The following is a 25,174-nucleotide window of genomic DNA, read 5'->3' as shown; positions in this document are numbered from 1 at the left end:
TACTGCTTATGTTTGCCTCCTTCATTCTTAAAACACAACGCCCTTTTCAACAGAAAAACAAGACAAACTAGTATCAATAATAATATCAAATATATTAGGTTTTGCAAATATTGGTCACATTTAACCCTTCAGTGACATGAAACTTTTGCTGAGAGCCCCCTTATTTCTAGTTGCTGGCATATAGTAGCACAGTCTGTGATCTCTGAAGTATGAGGATTTGACAGTGAATTCTGGAAGCAAATTTAATAATTATACTTGGATTGAAGTATGCACAGTAACATTCAATATCCAAAGGGATTCTGTATGAGTCAGCACATTTGTACACACAGTTTAGAGTGGGTTACCCATGAAAGCACAGCAAGTCTATATGCCTCTTTGTCAATACACACTACTGGATTTTTAACCTTCAAGCCTATTGGAACCAATGTAAGATAGGAAGAGAGGTTGCAATATATAGTATTACTACAGGTTAAGACAAAACAGGAAGACAGATAGAAAAAGGGACTCTGGTAGCGATACTGGCTCAGGAAAAGGCTGCAGACCTTTATCAGGTATGAGGAAATTCATATTGGCTCTCATCATAAAGACGAAAACCCTTAAAAAACCAACTTTTGTTGGTTCACTGCTCGTAAAACTACTTATTGTCGTTCAAAAAAGCGGTTTAAGAGCTTAGCACCCAAAACCTTATTCACCTGTCATCTCTGTTAGTCTTCAACCACTTTGAATACACTGCCCACTACTTGTAGAGCAGTACAGTGTTCATATGCTAAAACTGGAGACCAGCCTGCTAGTTCTGCATTCCAGAACAGAACAGGAAACACAACACGCAATGTCTTCCTACTAGCAAGGTTCACTTTATCAATATGCAACATAATCATTTTCTATAAATACACAAAGGTGTTAATTTCAAGGAAAGAGATGCATCCAATTTAGAGGGCAGAGTTCATCTGGGAGCAAACAGACATAAACTTGGCACATTAAAATCATGGCCAGAGTGATAGGAAGGTTGCTAAGCAGCTTTGTTATAGCATCTAAGTAGTACCAACTGTAGCACAGAACGCATTATTTTTAAGATGGAGTTCCCTTGGCCCGTATACAAAGAATTGGACTGAGGCAACCCTCCAAACTGCAGTGTAAGCTAAAAAAGGACAAAGGTGAAGTACCAGCACATATTTTACACTGAACACAATAGGTGAATTTTAGCAAAAGAGTTCATAGAAAATGTGAAGAGAAGGAAATTACATTAGGAGTATTGCCTAGAAGGAAGACAGATACAGCTTTGTTAACAGGCAAAGATTCAGACACCACCACCACCACCACCACCTCCCCCTCACAAAAAAAGCGCCAATTTAGCAGAATACAGCATAATAAAAAAGGCATGAAAAGTGAAAGACTATCTGTGAGGAGCATGAGGCAGAATTAACCTCTGCTGAAGGCTGGAAAGGGGTACGAGCTGCACAGAGAAATGAAGGACAAAAATAGTTTAGCCTTCAATGTGTAGACTAAAATTCTAAAATTCTAAATGCGTAGACTAAATTCTAAAATTCTAAATTCAATGTGTAGACTAAAATTTTAGTTTAGCCTTCAATGTGTAGACTAAAATTCAGATACAAAATGCTATTATTCTCTTCAGTTCCTTCATTCCGAATCAGCCCTTCCCCCAGTGAACAGATATTTAGTCCAAGAGAGTACTGATGCTGAAATGCTTTGGTTCAGATCGAATCCAAGTGAGTTTTTTTCAGTGTGTCAACAAGTAATAACCAGAGGAGGCAAAAAACAGCCACAGCTTGTCCAAAACATTATCTCCAATATATCACACATATCTGCCTTTGCTTTTCTGTTTAATCTAAACTTAATAATAGAAGCCAAGAAGGAACTCTGCTGAAACAGGTCAAATCAGTCATTTCAGCCTGGTATCTCTCTTTTGATAATGCTTTTGCCAAGTTCCTCAGAGGGCAATTCAAAACAATAGGCATAAGCAATTCTGTAATATGAGATAATAAAAGAAAACACATCTTTTGGTACATAGATTTTTTTTTTAATTCTACTTGGATTCACAGCCCTATAAACATTCAGTTAATGTAATAGTAGTTTCTATTAAATTTCATTCAGGGTCAAGTACTGCACTTTGGAACAAAGGTAATAATATAATTATCTTTCAGGGCATATGGTCAAATCCAGAAGTGTCTTAGCATTGCTCAAAATTTATTAAAGCATTTGTCTTGCTTTGAATGCAACCAAATATTCTTCAGAAATATTCTGAATCAGGCCTTCTGAGTTGAACTTTTGCAAGTGAATTTATTGAGTAAATAAATCCTTACAAGTCCTCTACAGAAATACTGTTTTTCATTTACGTCAGGTTCCATCATCTATTCCCAAAAAGCGTCAAAGAAAGAATCTCATATTAGCTTTTCTGCACTGTGCCATTCATATACCCTCTCATGTCTGCATTTCTATTTACTAGCTCTTTATGTGTGTATATATATATATATGTATACATATATATTTTTTTGCAGTTTTTTTTAATGAAATAAAAGATGTCTCACAGCAGTAAGACAAAGAAACAACAATAAAGTCCTCACTGGATATTGTCTGTATTTCCTCAGGTTTGGGTTTTTGGTGGATCAGCTTTTCAAGCCTAACTTTGACAAGACAACTGATTAATAGTTATATCATTTAAACTACAAGTTATTTGTGGGGACAAAAGTTCAAGTTTGCAAATAATTTTTTTAAACACCAGTAGTTAAAACAAAATAATGTAAAGGCCTGAATAAGAACTGACTGGGATCTTTTCTTGAAAAGGAAGAAATGGGGCATGCTGAGCTATGTAGTTTTAGTTGTGCTGTAAATTCAGTATGTGTGAACAAGAAACACCATTTGGATGTCCAGAAAATACCCGGTTTCTAGTTGCAATTGTTTTCACTTCAGTGTCATTGCACAATGCTGAACAAAGCTTATAGACTCATGGTATTCCTAACAAGATATAAATTTCAGTCTAATATCCAAAATGTGATTTACCTCTTTCCTTCTCCCATGAAATCTGTCATCTATAACGTTATGTATATATTCTACTTTCGGATAGGAATTATAAACTAACTACCTTTACTGGCAACTTTAAATACACAAACCTTATGTTCATTCTTAATGGTGTACAATCTCTCCAGTCTCTTGCCTTCATTAATTTCTTTAGACTACCATCATTTTAAAGAGGCATTAATTTTCCCTTTTTTTCCAAGAAAAGAAATTTCCTACTCTCTATGACTTTCTTCCTTTATGTGTTTAAATTCTAGGATTTGAAATACTCATAAATCTCTGAGAAATAAAAATATGGCTGGATGGGGATTTCTGAAAGCTCCCAATACCCTACTCCCATTGAAGTCACTGCCAGCTTTATCCCACGCTCCTGTGAGATGACAGCTTAGGCAGCACTGAGGCCTGATTTCATGCTGTAATGTTTCCATAAATGGACTTCTAGGTATACACAAAATCTATTTTTTAATACTTAAGCACTCAAAAACATCACTAGTGTGGACTTGCTCTATGTCTATATTCCCATTTGTGAGTCTCACTAATAACTGCTGAACCTGTTGGCTAAATTGAGGATAAAGCCTCAAAGGTATTTCAGTTGTTAGCTTTCTGAAGACTAGCAGGAAAATGGAGAGAAGAGAGAATGTATTATTGCCTCCCTGGGAGCAGGGAAGCAGTGGATCCTCACTGCTCAGCAGGCAATCCAGCAGGAGAACATTACTACTGTATGCCTTAACACTGGGAAGTTTTGAATGCAGCTCACATTTCACAGCAGAGACTACCAATAAGGTAAAAAGCCTTAAGGTTGCAATACTTCTGCTGTACCAAGAATTACACTTTATTTAATAGAGTTCAATACAGTAAATAAAGCTTAAGCCTTAACACAGCAAGATTTATACATTTTATCTCTGCATTTAGATATGATTAGTTTAAGCAAGAAAATGCTAAAACAAATTTAAATATATTTGGGATTATTTATTTTTCCTTTGCTTCTATATCTGCTGATCATCAAGGAAAAACCGTATCGTACAACATGTGCATGGTAGACAGCCACCAAGAATTTCCCACTACACAGTCTAAGGTGCAGGAACACGCACAGGAGTCAATAACTACACATGCTACAGCTGCCCCAGCCAGGAGACCTGCAAGCACAGGGGGGTGATAACAATGCAGGGAGAGAGGATACAGACACTTTCTGAACTAAAAACCGTACAGAGAAAATGCATAGCTTTTAAACTTCAACAAGTTTCTCATGTATGTGACTAGTAAAGTTCAGGGTGCTTCCCAGCGTTGTCCTCCTCCTAGGTCCATATCAGAGCTTGCTCTTTCCATATCTCATAGTCTGGTCTGTTTCCCACAGCAATGGGCTCATTACCAAGCAGGTAATGGGCTCAAAAAATGTAAATTCATGTTTGCACTTACATGTTCATGCAACCAGCCCACACCCAAAGTATCTTCTGAAGTATGTTACCATGAGATTTATGATGTTCTTTGCAGTTTGGGAGTCAGCATTCAATCAATCCCTTTTCCCTTCAGTACTTGTGACTCTGCAGCAATTTCGGGCTCAACTTTTGTAACTATGTGCCTTCAACCAGGTGTCGCCGAGAGCTGCTTCCTTGCTAGCAGTGATTTCAGACCCTGCCAGAAGTTTCTGACAAATTCATTCTCCATGAGCTGACACTAAAGCCATTAAGGGATCTAAAAAAGCTGGCAGGGGTGATATGTATTAATCTCAGTTGACCTCTGTACATATAAAAAATTGCAAACATAAGATCTTGTCAAGTATATGCTGGTCTAAGCCTATTTAATAGCTGCAGGTGATCCTGGAATAGGAAAAAAAAAAAAAGGAAGACAAATCTAATCCTACACCTGATCTTATTCCAATGATAGTATCAACCCTCCACATTTTATCCCAAAAAGCAGTGGTAGTGAACGTTTATTCTTCTGAAGCTCACATTCCCAGAGTGATGGACTATTATTACTTGCTAGTCAGAAATAACTGATATGTCATTGCTCATCACCCAAAGAAATCTTTAATCTTATCCTAAGGTGCAGCATTTGGAGGAGATCAAGAAGATCCAACTTAAATTGCTCAGAAAGTGATAAAAACTGGAATATTTTGAGGTACTTCTGTGAGCTTGCTGTGCCAGTGACCTACCTGCCCTAGACTTGTTCTGTATTGAGTGCAGAAAGAAGAGACATTCAGAAGGTAATACATCGCACTGGAAGATGGACTTCTAAAACAAATGGGATGAACAGTTCTCTGCAAGAGCCTTTCCCCCTCAATTATAAGGGAATCTTTAACAAGATGGCCCATTTTTGAAACGACCAAAGTTTTTTAAAATTTTTTTTTTCTCTATTAGTTGCATTTCAGCCTCATTTAATTGGTAATGAAGACTGAATCTATATGTAAATGTATAAGAATCTCTTAAGCAAAACACAAGGCAAATCAACACATACATCAAGTGACTGACTTCATGATATATTTTCTGATCTACTGTGGAGCTGGGCAGATTGAATCACATCTGAGATTTCAGCTGAAGTCTAAAGATAATAGTACTGGTAGGAAACGTAACTTTTTATCTTTAATTTTAATCTAAGTTTTCATTTTAACTTTTCAGGATTGTTTATTTTAAAAGAATATCAAAAGACACACTGAAGTTAAATATAACCTAGCATAAAATCAAGTAATTCTTTCTGCTCCCTTGGAGGATGAACTATGTCTAAGAATATGTAAAGCTACTTTGTCTCACCATACAAATATTATGCAGACTGAATTTTGTGATCTTCAAGGTGTTAGAGAACATATTCATAATAATGAAAATTATTGTTTTGACTATGGTTTGCATTAAGCTTCATTTGGATAGAAATCAGAATTCAATTAAAATTTGTATATCCCAGCAGTTTAAATAGTCCTTAGTTAAAAAGAATTACCTTAATTGTGTTAAAAGTATCAAAAAGAAGCACCATAACATGTTTTGCATTCAAGTTTGCCTTGGTAAATAAAGAAAATACTGCCTATTTATGAACCCCTATTGCTCCCACTCACACAGGAGTAGCCATATTTCTGAATTAATGAGCTCCAAACCAATATGAAGTGAAAATGTAAATCTTTTAGAAAGATCTGTGCAAGTGTGATCCTATTTGTATTTTGGCTGTTTTTCTCTGCATTGCTGATTTCATAAATTTGTAGTTGTTTTTTACTAATGGACTGAAACAGAAAACCAATTGTTATGTTTGTGGTCTGTTTGGTTTGGGGGATTTTGTAAGCCCAATCTTATCTCTCAATTCTGAATGAACTAAACAAAATGAAAAACAAATAGTCACTCTACAACAGGAATAATCAAAGCAAAATTTTTGTATAGTTGCAACTGAAGATTGCAGATTCTGAAAAAAAAATGCCAACACCAGTATTCAATCTACTATAAATATAGACAATACTGGCATTTAATGAGCTGTATCCTACTGTGGTACGGTTGCAAAACTTGAGCTGATCTCAAGAGATGAAAATAGTTCTTCAATTCCATACATAATTAAGAAAACAACAATATTTCAAATAGTAGAATTTGACAGATCTCAATGAAAGGGCATTTTTAGCTACCCAATACCATGTGTTATATCTTGCAAAGTATTACATTTTGCTCACATCTTCAAATATGATGCCATGATTTCAAATGAGTTTCTTTTTCAAACTAGATAGTATGCATTTTTATTATTAATGTTTTTATTACATAATTGAGCCCGATATTTAAAAAAATATTTATATTTAATCATAAAGAACAACTTGCAGATTTTAAGATTTGAGCAGAATAGTCTCCAGAAAGTAGCAGCACCACCAGCATTCAGTTTGCAATGCAACAGATGTAAACAATTCAAAAAAGTAAGTAGACCTTCACAATGTTACTAACTTTATCAATATGATATGACATCAATTCTTCAAAACAACACAAAATTAGAAAGATTTTCATTGAAATATAAAACAACATTATAGCTGAGAACAACACATTGATTACTGTAGTATAAAAGTTTTATTTCCAGATATCACCAAAACTGTAGAAGCAAAAAAGCATGACCTACTTTTTAATGTCTATCAGAATAATAAAAAGTTCTGCACAGATTTTATACTGGAGGTTGTAGGGCCTGTTAACAAAAGTTTATCAATTGGACACCTGATTTTGGAGTTAGTTTCCAGCTACTGAGAGATCAGCTTAGATCCATGAATACTAAAAGGGACAGTAGAACTAAACGAATTTATAAAATTTTGCACTTATTGGAGTGAAATCCTAAATACAATAAGTGACACAGGAATCTTCTCACTGGCTGGTAATGTCATTTGGTCCATAGTAGGAATTCTTTGCAATGCAGAGACAAATGGAAAAGGATTATTATGAAATTATTCTGTCAGGAAGAGCCAAAGGAATGAAACGTAAGTGTTACAACACAGAGACTACATATTATCTTTAGAATGCTCTACAGAAACAGATACACTAGAATCAAGCAATTCTGCATGGTATTTGATTACCTTTCCATTGACAGACTAGCTGCTATGCACACAGGCGCAGAAACTAACCTCTATTAGAAAAACAGGACGTGGGAGAAGGTTACAGAATATGGTTAAGGTCTCAAAACTAAATCCTTGAGAGTACTAGAAACCAGAAAACTCCAAAGAATCCCTAAAACTTCCACAAAACATCCCCAGCAGTGGCATGATGAATATAACCCTGAATCACCTTACAGCAGAGGATTTCTTTATGAGAAGCTGTCCTGAGGTGTTTTAGTTTAGAAGTTGCCAGAACAATCACAGGGACAGAGACAGCAACCCCTAAAGGATAATAAAACTTGTAAAAGAGTAACTCATAATTTACATACTTAGACAGCATCAGCTGCTTCCTCAGTTTGGACTGACTTGTCTTAATGGATTTATGCGACACTGCTAGGTAATGTATTCTCTCAATTCCTGAAGCATATATGTTTCTTTGCATACAGGACAGCCTTCAGACACCAGGTCTAGAGGAAAGTACACATGAATATGTTCCCTCTCAAGTTTTCTGTAATATTCCTTTCCCCTCTATCACCCACAAGGGAGAATAGCCATGATTGTTTTATACAGTTTAAACAGTTCTATTCCTTCTCCTCTGTACTAAAAGTTCAATATGAATCCATAGACTATGAATGTAAAGATACCAGTTAATTCTGAAAAGACAGACCTCACTCAAACCACAGTGGCACTAATAGCTTTGTTACAGTTTGATTGCTTTCAGCAAAGATGACTAAAAACTGTCAGACTTGAGCAACTAATCAGTGTATTGGGGAAACTGGTGCTAATTAATTTATCTGAATACCTGAACTTTTGCAACACAAAAACTGTAAATTACATCAGCATTTTATTTACCAATCATTAATAAGAGGTGAGCAGCAGCTGAAATTACATTACATTAATAAGGTCACAGTTACAGTAAATTACTTTTGTACAAATTGAACACAAGCACACAATATTTAAAATTGCATTATTCCCAGTCTTGCAAACAAGATGAAGACAGGATCTACATAGAGTGCCCATCTTCTGTGGGAACTGAAACTGGCACACATTGACAAAAAATGTTGAAAATATATATACACCTCACAGGAAGTGCACGTGGACTGTCTCTCCCACGCAGCTCAGTGAGGAATATGGAGACCAAACATGTCACTTGTTTTTCACAGAATCATATAATAATGAATAGATTGGGTTGGAACGGATTCTTAAAGGTCATCTAGTCCAACCATGCTGCAATGAGCAGAGACATAATTTTCTCAGCAAGAGATGAAGTACCATTTGGGGGAACTGTAAGAAGTAAAATCTGGCAATGTATCAGACTGTTTGCTGACACTGGGCTAAGCTGTGGCTTCAGTTCTTCAGAAACAGGGGAGGAGGCAGTAGGAAGTCCCATCCAGTGCACACCGAAACGAGGGGATTCCCTTCCACATTCATGAGCAAGATGTGGGACACTCAGTTCAGCAGGGAGCAAGGAGCAATCTTAGCACACTATCCAAGTCCTTCCAGCCTCTCTGCATTACTCATTATTTACAATGACACCCCTGTTTTGGTACCTCCAAGCAGCAGATTAAATGGAAAAGGGATGCACAGCTGCAGTTCCTTCCCCATCTTCCCTCTGGCACCAAGTAGATGACTGGTAATGCATCTGGCTGAATGTGTATGACTTTATCCTGTAGTCCAGCTATGTCTGGCCTTCCTATGAATCTAACAGAATGAAAGACACCATTTTAGTTCTTCTGTTTTCTTTATTTTGTACATTTAACAAGGCTGTGTAGTCAATTCTCTTTTCCCAGGCAGTCAGCAATAGGACAAGGGGGCACGGGCTCAAGCTCTGACAGGGGAAATTTAAGTTGGATATCAGAAAAAAAATTCTTTACAGAGAGAGTAATCAGGCATTGGAATGGCCTGCCCAGAGAGATGGTGGATTCCGCATCCCAGGAGGTTTTTAAACTGAGATTGGAGGTGGCACTGAGTGTCATGATCTAGTAAATCGAGGGGAGTTGGACCAAGGTTGGACTTGATGATCTCAGAGGTCTTTTCCAATCCAATCGCTTCTATGATTCTATGAATTCAACTTTGTGCCTAATGTGATTTTGAATTTCTTGTTAAAAGTATGTTTGAGGTTAAACCCACATGTTTAGTGATCTGGGAATGCTTTTTTGGTTTGGTTTGGTTTGTTTTTTTTGTCCTGGAAAGAACTGGAATGAAAATGTGTCTGGTGCTTCTTTTCTTTCTAGTAGCTTTCCTTTGCCTTATTTTAAGAGTATATATTCAGTAAAACGTTTGGAAGGGCAGTGCTTTGTTTTGAATACAGCAAATGTGAGGGTTTGACAGGTACTAGAAATCTCCAGCTTCCAGTATTGCCAGTCTATTCTCAATTTTCTTTTTCTGGACCCAAGATGACAGCATTGGAAAGTCAAAATTTGCCAGTTTTTTAACAGAAACTATGCAAATATGCAGAAAAAAATGGACATTCCACAGTAAATTATTCAGCAACCATTGTGGGTAGGAACTCCTTGTTACTATCCATCATAAGCAAGCACAGTGTATCTTGCATGTCATATGTAGCTTTCTTACAGAACTTCATCCAAGACCCTAGTGGGAGCACCCTGGGTTTCTTCTAGTCAGCTCTTTCAACAGTCCCACTCAGAGTCTGTGAAAAGCTGTGCCAGCTGCTGTTGCATGCATAAACCTCTGTCAAAAGCAATTTTGAGAACTACCTGGTTTCACATGCTGGCGTTGGATCCTCTATTTTATCTGGTAATTTTAAGCAATTTTAAACTGGCAAGAACATCAAGGCAGCAAAATAATTATAATACGGTGGAGTTCATGGTGGTTTGTCTCCTAAATATAGGCTTTGTTTCAGCCACAGAGAATGTAAAATAAAAACCAAAAAATCTACAACACTCATTTAAAATAAATAACCAAAGGAAATGCTTGTCTCCTACCCTTGAAAACAGAAGGGAAGCAGAAGTTGCATTAGGTGACTAGCCTGGCTATCTCTCTAGAAAGAAACAAGGCAGCTCAGGGCAATTTTGTTCTGGTTTGGCCAAATATCTCTGAAGGCCTTTTTTGAAAATAAAATGCTAGAAATTCACTGTCAAAACTACAATGACATGTACTTAAATTTGCAATCACTTCATAAAAAAAGCATATATATTAATATATTCTGTTTCATTTCTGATAAGAAAAACAGGTGACACTTTTTCCCTCAGTCAATTTTTGACTAATAGCTTGCCTAAGGTAAGCTTTAAAAGCAATCTGCCTGACAAGGTTTGACTTTAGGTCTTGCAAGAGTTGGTGATGGCACAAAAAACAGCAACAGCACCAGGAAATGGAAGTCAGTGCAGACAAATCTTTAGACAAGATTCCAGTACAAAAATAAAAGGGAGCACCTGACAAGCCTTGAAAAAGATCCTGCACATACTGATAAAAGAGCCTTTAAAGTCAGACTTCAAAAAAATAAACTGAACTGACAGATGGAGTCATTATGATTTCTTTCTTCACACCCTTTCTCTATATCCTTATGCACTAGATGAAACCAAACCCAGGGAACAAAAGTGCAAAGTAACAAAACCAGAATAATAGCTTTGCCTGTTTTGTTCTGGGGTTTTCTTGAAGAGGAGATTGCTATTTAACTCCTGTGCCATTGAAGCTATTTTCAGGCAAGTATGTGAGAACCAAGTATTTGATTTTTATACAGGATATCACACTGTCATTCTTTATGATTCTTTGTCCCCCAAAACTGGCTATCCATGTACTCTGTTATTTTACCTCAGTACGTCACATAACTCTCAGTCTGCAAAAACAGTTGCAACTCTAAGTAGGAAAGTAGACAGGAGGTGGGACAGCATAGACAACAAGGACACAGCATTTTAAGGATGGCTGCATCCTGGTAGGATCATCAGTCTTTGCCCATATCTAGTGGTGGCCGTGAGTGGCAATTCTGCCTCTTCAAACTGCCAGGACTCAACTTCTACACTAAAGGCATTACCATATACTGATGCTGCCTGCAGAAAAATACTGTTGAATGCATTAACACTGCCCATCAAAGGCTGTGTGCTGTGACCAGCTGGTAGACTGGTGAAAGAGCAGGCTGAATAGCCACACTGATCCACTTCTCATTTTCCAGAGCTTGCCACTGTGGGAACAACATAGGTATGGTATCAGTCCTCAGATGTGCGCTAGAATATGGCATGATGTTCCTGTGTGGTGCAAACATGCTTTTTTCTGGAGTGATGCTTGTTTCCATCATATCATGTGGCCAAGAGAATTATTCATTTATTGAAGTCTTTTGGGCAGCAGGCTGTACATATGGAGATGGGGATGTAACACCAAAACATGGCTTTGTCATGCAGGTCCAAGGACAGACTCAAGACACCTTGGCTTTACTCAAGGGTGCTGCAAAGGTGGGACTGTCACTGTGTCCATTTCTCAGAGGCAGCACTCAAGACACCCTGAGTACACTGTAGAAGAAACACGATGTACACCATCAGAGAACTCACTTTGAAGGTTCAAATATTTGCACATGCTATTTATGTAATGTCAGAGCACATAGATACTAGGAGCAGCTAGAACACTACTATATGAAGCAAGAATTTTATATTTTGCTTAAAAAAAGAGTTTAACTTTCCAGGATCTAATAAATGACAGGAACCAGTGAGAAATGCATATCACATCATTAGGCTCTCCTGAGTGACAAGTATTAATTCCAAACAAAAATAAACCCAAGCCTACTCAGGTAAAACTGTTCTCTTCCATCAGGAGGGTGAAAGAAGGAAAGAGTATCTTTCCTCTTCTCTAAACTACAAAGCCATACTATTAGAAAAACAGCCATACATGCATGCCTGGGAGTTTCGAAACCTCAGGTCACACCATTATTGACAGCAATGAAGCAAACCAGCATCCCCCTGTGCCAACTACCAAACATTCAGCAACCTAACAAAGCAATGTGAAGGTGACTAATGGAACAAGGGAACAGGCCTACAACCCGATCCACAAAAACAGTGCCATAACTTTGGGGCTTTGTATTATTTGCAAAGCAGCAAATGCTCTTTAGGCTTCAGCAAGGAGGTCTTAAACCCTTTTACTGACATCTGGAAATCATTCTTATCTGTGATTATCTCTGCTGTGGTATTGCAATTAAGAAGCTGTGTTGGTCCATCTTTAGAAAGAATCCAACAGCAGTATCACCACATACTTGCTGTTCTCATGCAGCAGTACTGTCAATCGTTTGCTAAAGAAAAGAATTTATCTTTCAAGCACAACAGTATGTAAAGGGTTTCCAGATTCCACCGTACTTCTGGTGATCAGCATTCTGTAGACCTATTTTCAGTTCTTCTCTCTAACCAGTCTGGTTCTCTGCTTTATCCTCAATCCACTTACTTTGTGAGTCACATCAGATTAGAAATACATTCAACTATGAGAAAAATCTTTTGCAATTGATCCAAGAAGAAACAACAACAGAAACCCATTCACATTACACTTGCAGCCTCTTTAAAAAAACGAAACAATGCAAGACACTGAAAAATACTGACAGGTTTCCCTATGGTCTTGTTTAGAAATGTAGAGCAGCTGAAGTCACTTGTAGAATATCCTGTCGATGACACATCAGGTAGTCAGTATGGGAAAAAAACAACTGGACATTTGAATGTACAAAGCTTTGTTCTATATTTCTGCTACACCAGTTTTCAGCTTCATCAGTTACCTCTCCATCTCTATCAGTGCAAAGGATTTGATTTTGGTTTTTTCAGTGTATAGACTCTATCTTAAGTATTGTAAATCTTACCTACAGAAGCCCCTCACTACAAGAAAGAAACTGAGGGGCTGAGGCACGTCGAAAAAGCAGTGAAGCTAAGGAAGGGTCTGGAGTACAAGTCTTACAAGAAGCGGTTCAGGGAGTTGAGTGTTCAACCTGGAGTGAAGGAGGTTCAGGGAGATCTTACTGCTCTCTGCAACTACCTGATAGGAGGTTGTAGTGAGGTGGGTGTTGGTCTCTTCTCCCAAGTAACAGGACAAGAGCAAATGGCCTCAAGTCACACCGTGTAAGGTTTAGATGGGATATTAGGAAAAGTTTCTGCCCCAAAAGGTTTTTCAAGCACTGAAACAGGTTACCTAGGGAAGTGGTTGCGTCACCATCCCAGGAGGTATTTAAAAGATGTGTAGATTTGACATTAAGGGACATGGTTTGGTTGCGGGCTTGGCAGTGCTGGGTTAATGGCTGGACTCGAGTCTTTTTAAATTTAAACAGACTCTGATTCTATAAAAAACTCATCACTGAATTCCTAGGCATTTTCTTTTATCCCGTATTACTTCACGTGAACTGTGAGCCAGACCTTGCTGCAGTAAGTGCTGATGGAACTTTTGTCATTGATTTTAGTGCAACAAAGGTCAAGATGGCTATTTTTCAAGTTATTCATGGACCTAGTGTTTGTTAAATATTTTTACATAGTCTTAACATCATCAATTCCCAAGGCACAGCAGGGCTAAAATACACTGGCAGGAAGTTTGAACAGAAGGTAAAATGTGTCCTCCTGCAGCATCTCCAAATATGCAGAGCTTTAAGTGCCAAAGCAGAAACATGGGATGTTGGCCTTCACAGTGTGGGACACAGATCAAAAAGGAAGCATGAAACTGAAGATTATTCAAGTACAATAGGAAGCTCAAGATCATGCAGGATTTATTCATTACCAAAAGTATTAGAGCCAAACCCAATCTCCCAAAAGAAAGTATTGTCAGTTTGACAGTGTAAACAGGACTTTTCCTTAGCTTTATAAACAGGAGACTGATTTGAAACAAACTGCCAAACAACCTAACACAATCTAGTATTTTAGCCAAGAGATCCTCACCAAAAGCAGTGATATAAGTGATCTCTTTTATCCAAACTGTGGTATAATGTAATTAACCTCAAAAATATAATAGCAGGATTTTTGGAAGCAATTCTTGAATACAGCTTTAATCAACTAACTGAAAGATTACTACTAAATTTTGCTACAATAGTGGACAAATTCTTACTACAGAGCAAGCCAGGGCAGACAGCCCTTCTCTAGTGTTGGGATCATGTTACAAACATTGAGAGGTATCTCAGTATTTCTCAGCTGGGTAGGCAAAAACACAAGGCTGCTACACAAGAAATTGAGGAGGAAGGCAAGAAGAAGGGATAAGCAGGACCCAGAGATGTGGGAGAACCAGACTCGGTTCCTGCTACTGCTGCGCATAGGAAAAGGGGCGAGAGCGGGAAAGAGAGCAAGCAGGATGGAAGAGATGGGGAAGGCAACCACTGCTTGTTAAGATCAATGTGTTCCACCCATGAGCATTCCTCTCAGCTGTAGTAGGTGCCATTGTGGAATGGTTAAGGTTTTAAATGACCTCTGGATGTTGCCATAATTGCTTTGGAGAGAACAAGGAGATGGTATTTTGAGACCTTTGGGACTATGATGTAACAGGCAGCTGCTTGCTTTTCCTATGTTCAGAGCCAGTCCTGTAAGATATTTTATTTGTTCCTAAAGAAATCAGTCTGTAATTTATATATATATGCAGATTTATTTTAATATTAGCATGACTATCCATAGGAAAAGTCTGAATGGAGCACAAAACACATAAGCTCCTGCTGCATCTTTTGTACAAACAGTATTAATAGCGGAATGAAAAGAATGCCATTCCCTGTCCTTCTAATTTACAGCTCCCCTAAGTTTTCTTGTCATATAAACAATATGCATTTTGTGGGTATGTTCCTTTTATATAGTATTTAAACCCAGTCTAAAGAAGGAGTGACAAATATAATGTAGTGAATTTGTTTATTATTGTTCAAAGAATTTTTGCCTTCATTAATCCTTTTTCTAGCAAGTTCCTTTTTTATTAATAAAAACTTTAATAGCTCAGAACTTCAACTAGCAACCTGGAAAACTGCTGCTTTCAACCCAAATTACATAAATTACACAGCTAACAACCACATACAAAAAGGATCTTAACTACCCTGAGTAGTTAGACTCAAATATTTGTCTTAAGTTCATTGCTCAACTAAAACTTCAAAAATTTACATTAAATCTGGGATGTGTTGTTTTTTGGGGGGAGGTTGTTTGGGTTGTTTTGTTGGGGTTTTTTGGGGGGGCTGTTTAGTATTCAAAAAAACACAAATCCCTGGGTTTAATATTTTTATTCTTTTAATGCTGATTTGGAACCAATTACATCAAGTGTACTGAATCTCACTTCCTAGTGCTTCTGTTTAATTTGTATATTCTATATGTTCATATCTATTATGTTGTACTAGGTAAGATGCTTAAGATACAAAATATTCATGCCTATGATACATATACTTTTTTAATAGAATATTTGACAAATCCAGTTGACAAAAACGTAACAGAAAAGGCTGTGGAAAAGGCTTTAATGCCTTCTTTGGTCTTTAATAGTAAGACCAATTTTCTTCAAGTATCCAGCCTCCTGTGCTGGAAGACAGGGAAAGGGAGCAGAATTAGGCCCCCACAATCCAAGGGGGCCTAATGGTCAGTGACCTGCTACATCACTTACACACAAGTCTATGGAGGCAGATGGGATCATGAGTCATGAAGGAACTGGCCGAAGAGCTCACCTACACACTTTCCATCATTTACCAGCAGAGCTGACAAATCCAGAAGGCCCAGTTAACAGGAGGTTAGCAAATGTGATGTCCAGCTACCAGAATGGCCAGAAGGAGGATCCAGGGAAATACAGGCCTATCAGCCTAACCTTGGTACCAGGAAAAGTCATGGAACAGATCAACTTGAGTACCATAATGCATAACATGCATGACAACCAGGGGATCAGGCTCAGCCAGAATGGATTTACATAAGGTCCTGACTGACCAACCTGATCTTCTTTTGTGATAAGGTGACACACTCAGTAGGTGAGGGAAAGGCTGTGTGCATGTGTCTTCTTGGACTTCAGTAAAGCATTTTGCACCTTTTCACACAGTATTCTTCTGGGGAAACTAGATGCTTATGGCTTGAAGGGGTGGACTGTTTGCTAGATGGAAAACTGGCAGGATGGCCAAGCCGAGAAAGTCATGGTGAATGGAGTTACATCCAGCAGGCAGCCAGTCCCAAGTGGGGATTCCCCAGAGATCAATTTAGGGTCCAGTTTAATATCTTTATCGACAACCTGGACAAGAGGATGGAGTGCACCATTAGTCACTTTGCTGCCAACGCCAAGCTGGGCAGGAGTGTTGGTCTGCTGAAGGGCAAGAAGGCTCTGTAGAAGGGTCTGTACAGGCTGGATTGACGGGCTAATGCCCATTCTATGAGGTTCAACAAGGCATTGTGCCAAGTGCTGCACCTGGGTCACAACAACTCAGTGAAGTGCCACAGCCTGGGGAAGAGCAGCTGGAAAGCAGCCCAGCAGAGAAAGACCTAGAGCGACTGGTTACCAGTGGCTGAACACAAGCCAACAGAAGGCCAAGAAGGTCAAGAAGGCCAAAGGCATCTTGGTCTGTACTAGCAGTACTGGGGCCAGCAGGACCAGGGCAGTGATTGTCCCCAAGTACTCAGCACTTGTGAGGCTGCACCTCAAATCCTGTGTTCAGTTTTAGGCCCCCACTACAAGAAAGACATTGAGATGCTGGAACACGTCCAGAGAAGGGTATCAGAGCTGAGGAGGGGTTTGGAGCACAAGTCTATGTGGGTGAGGAAGGTGGGGTTGTTTAGCCTGGAAAAAAGGAGGCTCAAGGGGAAACCTTACCATTCTCTACAACTACCTAAAAGAAGCTTTTAATGAAGCAGGGATTGGTCTCTTCTCCCAGGTAACAAGCAACAGGTCGAAAGGAAATAGCCTCAAGTTGCACCAAGGGAGGTTAAGATTGAAGAACCATTTCTTCACTGAAAGGATTGTCAGGAATTGGAAGAGGCTGCTGTCAGAGACCAGATTTATATCTCACTGACTGATGGGTCAAATCAACCATTTTTTGTGTGTCTGTGTCTGTGTCTGTGTCTGTGTGTGTGTGTGTGTGTGTCTGTGTGTCTGTATGTGTGTGACAGAGAGGGGGCCAGGCCTGCAGTACAGTGCCCACATGGGCAGCCAAGGTGGCCACTGGAGTCTGCAGCCACATGGCATGAAGGCCACACGGGGAGACCTGTCAGTCAGTGAAGTCTGTCTGGTAACCACCTACCATCCCCCTGGAACCTCTGACTGACTGTGGCACCCCTCACTTTGGCTAAGGCGACAGGGAGTAGTCAGTGAACAAAAGATCCTTCCTGTGGGGAGCAGCCACAGCAGATAAAGAGCCGTGCACAAGATCTCCATCTGGCCTCGACCTGCCCTCCTGACCCATCAGCATGTGACCTTCCCATGGTAAACTATACTTTCCTCCTCTCTTTCTCTCTTTGTTCTTTCTTGTCTTAATCTCTCTTCCTTTACTCTTTTATTTCTCTTGTGGGTAACCTAAACATCTATTTTCTTTATTTTACTTAAACTGCAGGTATTGCACTTAAGTTGTATAAGGTTTTGAGTTTGCTGGGTGTAACAAAGGTTCCTTACTCTATAGCAATTCTTGTTAGTCCTGGTAGTCAGTTGTAATGCTTTTGTGAAGTTCCATGTCATTTCTGTAAAACCCTTTTTGTCAAAATGCAATTTTCTCACTAAGGTTAAAGAAATCTCTTGGAGAAAAATGTGTGGCTTTTTCTCTGGACGCGAACTCAAGGTATCAAAGAATTAAAGACTTTGCAAGAGTTCATGTGGGCAAAATCTCTTGAAGTCTAAAATTGAAGTGTACACTTGCTAAAGCTGGACCGGGGTGTAGATGACCTAATTCAGTTTCACACAAATACATAAACCCAAACAAACACCACACAAAAAATCTCAGCAAAAAAACTCCCAAGAAGTTTTGAAAGACTGACTGGCGAGTTTATAGTGACTTCAACTACATAATATACATCTGCCTAATAAAACAAGTTTCAAGCTCCTTTAGAGAATTCCTCCACACTGCTTGTTGCTGAGTCAGGGCTGGAATTCTCATGCAATATCCTTTGATACTTCAGTCAAAACTGTTAATTAGATAGATAAGAGATATCAACAAAGTTGTAGCACTACAGAGAAATTATTAAGGATTTTTTTAAATAAAAACTGATGGAGCCTGAAATACACTTTTCCTACAAAATCTACAAAATTGGGGGAATAAAGCCCATAAACCCAAATTTATTTTACCAGTTTTACATTTGACACAATTTTATGGTTCTAATATCACTAGTGATACCAGAGACAACTCACAGAGTCATGGAAACAAAAAATCATAGAATGGATTGGGTTGAACGGGATCTTAAAGATAATGTAGTTCCAACCCCACTGCCATAAGCAGGGACACCTTCCACTACACCAGGTTGCTCAGAGCCCTATCCAACCTGGCCTTGAACAGGCCTCTCTGGGCAATCTGTGCCAGTGCCTCAAACCCTGCACAGTAAAGGATTCATCATAATATATAAAATCATAGAATGGCTTGGATTGCAAGGGACCTTAATTATCATCTAGTTCCCCATGTAATCTAAACCTAACCTCTTTAAGAAAAAAAAAGCAAAACAAAACAAACAAAATCCAGAAAAGAACACAATTGTATCTTCTCCCAAGAGCAAACTCTTAATGCCTATTTGGTGAGAGAATACTGCCCAAATGACAGAATTCTTTTTCCCCTTGCTTACGCACAGGCCAACACAGGGAAGAAGAGGGTAGAGTTAATGGCAGACATCCAACTGGACTAGCCATGAAAGAGCCAAAAGCTGTTAGCAGTTCCCCAGAATGATAAAGTACAACTTTTCTTTGAGTTTTGGTGGTGCACAAGCAAATCAAAGTTTGGAAATTCCTTTGGTTATTTTTTTTTCCTTTCTGTTTTTTTTTTTTTTGATTCCTAATGAAAACCACAAGAGCCCAGATCTTATCTTGAGTCATCTGATGTTAAGATTTCAAAACCACATCAGAAGATACCAATTCAATGGCTTTCAGTTGTTTACATACTGAAATGATTTGACACTATGCTGTTCTCTTTTGTTTTCTTTTTTCTTTAAACTTTGGAGTTTAAAGTTTAAAATACATACATGATGCTTAGTCTGATGATATGGACTAGGCATATTTTCCTAGACTAAGCAGATGTTTATTCAATAACAGGTAAGAAAGAGCAAATTATGTTTCAATTACACATTATATGATAAAAAATCCTTTTTATTTGCTGTTTTTCATGTCCAAGTATACATAAACAACTGAAATAGGAAAAACAAAATATTGGACTTCTTGTAATTAAGCAGTATTACCTGCATACTGCAAACTGGGAAAATTAGTCAAAAGACAACAATGGAAGCATCTGAAAGACCTCACTGTGTGTTATTCTGATGAACTTCAAAGGACTTAATAACATTAATGAACATTTTTAGTGAATATCACTACTTGTGCTATAAATGTCACTGGCATCTCCAGAACACTTTAAAAAATTGATTAGTGCTACACTGGACTGCTGAGTCATCAATGCCCGTCCTTCCACCAGGACAACAGGATGTCTTGTAAGCAGGTTATTTATATTCTTAATATCTTCAGCAGAATGTACAGGTTTGGGAGTCATTAAATGGCACTTTTTTTGTATTTGCTGCCCTCATCTATAGATTTCTTATCAGAGCAACTTCAGTCTTAAGTAAGACCAATTACAAATAGGCCAATCTCTTTTATTCTGAAAGAACAAAGACAATATCAAATTGTACACAGTGCAGAGGTCTGTTTGGCCAAAAGCAAGACCAAGCCTCCATATTAAAGTTCTGTGTATGCAGCATCACTAGTTTATCCTCCTAGAAGCAACAGAAAACTAGAATCCAAAGAACTGTTTTCGTTTTTAATAAAAAGTGCAGGTGGTATTGGACTCGCCAGGAAATGTTTTTTTAAAAGCTGAACAGGCCTTGCTTCCTCTTCAGTATCTCTTTTAATTCCACATGATCATCAAGCCAGGACATAGTATTAAATTTCTTTTTACCCTTTCTGTGTGCTTTGGGAAAGACTGTTGGAACATATTTACCCCCAGTGTATTGTGTTCTTTGATCCTATTCTGTATTGTCATGTCTGCAAATATTTACAAAGCAAAAAATACTGTCTCACTCAGTGAAGCAACTGACATGCCTTCAATGCTATTCCATATCATTGCTTCAGACCAAAACACAAAAATCCCAGTACAAATTATAAAAGACAGAAATACTTTTAGTGGCCTAAAGCCAGCTGTGGTCTAAACACTGCTTATGAGCTCATCACATGCATGCAACATTTGGAATACTGCTCATAACCTTTGGCTACATAAATACAGACCTTTAGTCAAGAAACTTAAGCAACAGTTTGATTCATTTGGGTAAAAGCAGGGGATTGGCAGCTGATCTGCTTTAGATATTGTAACCTGATGACCGGCTCCACTGGCCACACTGGAACACACCATGTTAGCAGAGAAAAAGGAAAAGTATTCCCAAGCACAGGGAGAGACCAAGGTATGCTAGAGGTCTGCACGTGGTGTCCCTAAAAGTCTGTTACCTCCTCAGACCATGGCTATCCACTAAAGATATGCAGAGGTGTCTGACTGCAGCATGGACAAGTTTCACTATGTCTGTAGGTTGTAGGACTCTGCAGCACATGGCTCAGGAAATATGAAAGGTAGCATGTAATTACATAAGGATCTGCAACTTTCCAACAGTCCCCGTGTTAGTCCACCCAATACCCACGAAGTTAAATTACAAATTGTCTCAGACAATTTTAAAGGTACAAAGTTTAATCACAATGTTAAATGATCACAACTAAGACGAGAGCAATTAACTAATCACTTCAGAGGCCTGTTCTCTTCATCACCCCAAGAAGCAATTTCCCCACAGGAAGTCCTCTGCAGAGCTAAAGAGTGGCTATACTACCATTAAAGATGAAAACTTTATTTATATTAGAAGTTAATGATTTCTTCATTGGCTATACAGAGAAGATCAGAGTAAAACACATTCTGATGTTCTAAGGAAATCACAGCAGTTTTCCACGAAAAAGCTTGTTTGAAGTTTGACTTGGATGGAATCTTGCTCAGTTTAGTTCAGAGATGGTCTCAGCTCTTCTATGAAGATGGTAGGCTAACAAGTCATGAAGCTTGATAAGATACACAATAGTTTTAAAAGATGAAACCGAAATAACACATATATACTTTTATTACAAACACTACTCTTCTTTCTTTTTTCATGAGATTAAATTTTACTTCTGTAACAGAAGAAACTGCAATTCTCTTGTTTCCTGACTCCACATCTCAGTTCTGCGAGAAAACCTCTCCACCTTCTCTATGCCTTCTTTCAGTGATTAGGAAAGGCATACAAAGGATTATTAAGTTCAATATGGCTCCAAACTGGAAACAAAAACATCCACTTAAATCAACTGTATACCCGTTACATGCATTGTATACATTCTGGAAACTAAACATTGGCAAATACTGAATACAATCTTGGAAACGGGTCAAGCAACTGGATTTTTGAGAAGGGTTTATAAAAAATATAAATTCTATCAACTGAAAGATGTTAACTTGAAGACTGAACTTAACTCTGTTCATTTTCAGGGACAACACCTTGCATTTCGCTGTTTAAGAAGTTACACGGCAACCTGTAAAAGCAGGTCCTCCCACGTGAGGCTGGAACACAACAGGCTGCTCCACAGCCAGAAGCTGATCGCTCTTCTCAAACCCAAAGACGTGGATTCCATTCATTCACCATGGAGCCACAGTCACGCTGCTCGTTCACTCGAGGCACCTGCGTCCCACTCAGCTGCGCCGCAGACCCTCGGCAGCACCTCGGCTGTCCAGGAAATCCTCTGCCGGCAGCTCCCGGCGGGAACAGCACCAGAGTTCAGAGACGACGGCTGAAATCACCCTTCCGACCGGCCGGGCAGTGTCCGAGAGCCCGCGGCCGCCCTGCATGGGGCTTACCATCCCCGGGCATCACAATGGACGAGGCCAGTCCTGGCAGGGCATCTATTGCCCAGCAGACCCAGGGGAACACGAAACCTTGGGATCAGACTCTCCGGTCCAGGCAAGCCCCCGACAGGAAGGTGGCACCCCGACAAGCCCTTACAGGAGCCGAACGCGGCGACGGCTGTGGCGGGGCCGGGAGAGGAGCCCCGCTCCCTCTAAGGAGCCCGGGGGCGGTGCGGCGGCGGCGCCCACCACCCACTGCCCTTGAGGGTCCCCGCAGGGTCTCCACAAACCTAGCACTGCCCCCGCCGTCGGCACATCCCAGGCACACGGGGAAGAAGGGCCCGGGGGCTGTCAGGGGCGAGGTGCAGCCCGCAGGGGACTCCCACGGAACCTCCTCGAAGTTGCCCTGAGAAGTTTGGGACAGCCCGAAAATGCTAAACCACCCCCTCTGCCCACACCTCCCTCCTGCCACCCAGCCACACGCTCCCGGACCGGCCTCTGAGGACCGGACCTCGGGGACCGACCTCCATGCCCCGGCTGACCCCTCCGGGACGGGACCCCCACCCAAACCGCTTCCCGTCCTCCCTTGCAGACCCGGCCCCCGCTCCCGGGACAGGGGAACGGCAACCCCGAGAAGCGTTTAGGGCTTCCCTCAACCAATGCAGCCCTTGGGAATAAATAAAGCAGCAGGACACTTACCATCTCGTCTGATGTTGGAGGCCCGGAGGGCTTTTATAGATCCGCTCTGGGCAGGGGCGGTGGTGCCCTGCCGGCTGCAGAAGTTCGCACAGACGGCGGCGTAGAGCAGGAGGAGGATGAGCAGTTGCATTGGGACCAGCTGCGAGCGGTACCGTGTCTCTGCGAAGAAACGGGCTCTCCCGCCGAGGGTGCTTCCCTCGTTCCTGTTCTCTCCCTCCTCCCGGACTCTTTGGTTGTTTCGGGTCGCTTGTGTGTTTGGGGGATTTGTACGCGGGGCGGGGGAAAAGCAAAATTCCCCCACTCCCCCCGCCAAAAAAAAAAAAAGCAAAAGCCCACAGCACGGGAGGCAGCGGTCACCGCCGACGCGTTACTCTCCGAGCTGCCACCAAACTTCCTGCATGTTGAACTTTCGGCTGCCCTTCTGGCCCGGCCAAACTCGGCAGATGTGCGGAGCCGCCAGGTCGGGTCCGCCGCCCCCTCCCCTCGGGCCGCCCGGCCGTGCCCCAGTCGCAGCGGGGGCTGCCGCTGCCGCAGCCGCGCTCCTCGCGGCCGCCGCCTCGCACCGCCCCCGCCCCGCTCCGCCCGGCAGGAGCCGCCGTGGGGTCTGGAGCGGCGGGAGCCGGGGGGGAGAGGCGGCCCTGGGGAAGGGGGCGGGAGCGGTGCCCGGGCCCTCCCTGAGCTACCGGCCGTGGCGTCTCCGCTCCGGTCATGAAGTGGCAGGAGGGGTGGGTGGTGCGAGGGGGCTGTCCCCGGTGTGCAGTGGACGTCGGGTTGTGCAGTGAACTCCCGGCGGGTGGGAGCGGTGGGAACCCTGTGCCGTGGGCTCCCTGCCAGCAAAGCAGCCACGCACCCGAGGGTCCCGTCACCCTCGGGCCCGTCGTGGCTATGTTAAAGTCATCGCTGAGCTGAATGACTCAAATCACTGAGCTGCTCCAGGGCGAGTGAGGAGACTTAGTGGGGAAATTGGTGAATGATCCGCAGTTGTCCCTGGGAGAAATATATGGGCTCTTCTGTCATGCCAAGTACTGTCAAAAACCTTTCATAAAAAGTTAATTCCTACTAATTTAGAGTCTCATTCGATCGGGTCTGGTATTAAAAGATTGTGTTACTGCCTGGAAGAGTTTAGGTCTAAACCAAAGGTATGTGAGGGTTGTGGTCAGATTGCTAGTTTAATACTCTTTTTCCATTCATTAGCTGCAATGAAAATAATCACAAGGAAGATGCAGGGAAAAAAAACACTCAGGTTTTAACAGTTCTCTAATAAATCCTTCCATACTCCCTTTGTTTCTTAACACATTCATATAGTCTCAGCCAGTCTAACAAATTGTGACATGCTGCCAGACCTTTAACAACGTGAAACATACCTCATTAGCAGAAGAGGAATGTCAATACGGTGCTGTATCAGGAGTCTTGGGTGAGTCTTGCTACACTCCAAGGACTGCCTCTGGCTGTGTGAAGCATTTTCTCCAAGAGCATATTAGGATGACAATGGGACTGAAACATCTTGTATGTCTTATGAAACCAGTAGGGTGCAATTCTGTTATGCATAATTCATGCTTCTTTATCCCTTTCATGTTCCCCAAAACTGACAGTGAACCTAATCCTGCTCCCATGTGGTAGATAATGGAAAGGCTTCAACAGTCCTTCATTTGTGAGCAGATGTGCCTACATTTTAGGTGCCCATTTCAGTGGGAGTAACTGGGCAAACAGAGGGAATATGGCCAATTCAATCATTCTAATAGAAGCAGAAAGTCAAATAGAGGACGTACACCAAATGAAGATGGGGGATCCTTTCTTCTTAGCTGTCTTCTGACTGCAGGTACCTTTTAAGATAAAAGGAGGTGATCAATATCCTGACCTTTACCATAACCTCCTAGTGAAGTCTTGCTTCTCTTAGTGTCTTCAGGCCTTCCTTCTGTCTTAGACTCAGGATGCTAGAACCCACAACTGGTTCTCTTTGACCAAGTGGCCATTTTAAGGTGGAAGAGGGAGAG

The 25,174-nt window shown here is 40.7% G+C and overlaps 1 protein-coding gene across 3 annotated transcripts in view; it reads right to left on the bottom strand.

The window, feature by feature from the left end:
* The window catches only part of PDGFD (platelet derived growth factor D), a 146,716-nt gene extending 122,966 nt beyond the window's left edge, over nucleotides 1-23,750 (bottom strand). For all 3 annotated transcript variants that reach the window (XM_071555078.1, XM_071555087.1, XM_071555095.1), the window contains exon 1: nucleotides 23,181-23,750. In XM_071555078.1, coding sequence (XP_071411179.1) covers nucleotides 23,181-23,310 — 130 coding nt within the window. In that variant the 5' untranslated portion in view covers nucleotides 23,311-23,750. The remainder of the gene's footprint in view (nucleotides 1-23,180) is intronic.
* Between the last annotated feature and the right edge of the window lie 1,424 nt (nucleotides 23,751-25,174).

The sequence above is a fragment of the Pithys albifrons genome, chromosome 1, assembly GCF_047495875.1.
Source record: "Pithys albifrons albifrons isolate INPA30051 chromosome 1, PitAlb_v1, whole genome shotgun sequence".
Lineage (NCBI taxonomy): Eukaryota > Metazoa > Chordata > Aves > Passeriformes > Thamnophilidae > Pithys > Pithys albifrons.
This window is presented reverse-complemented; position numbering and strand designations above follow the sequence as displayed.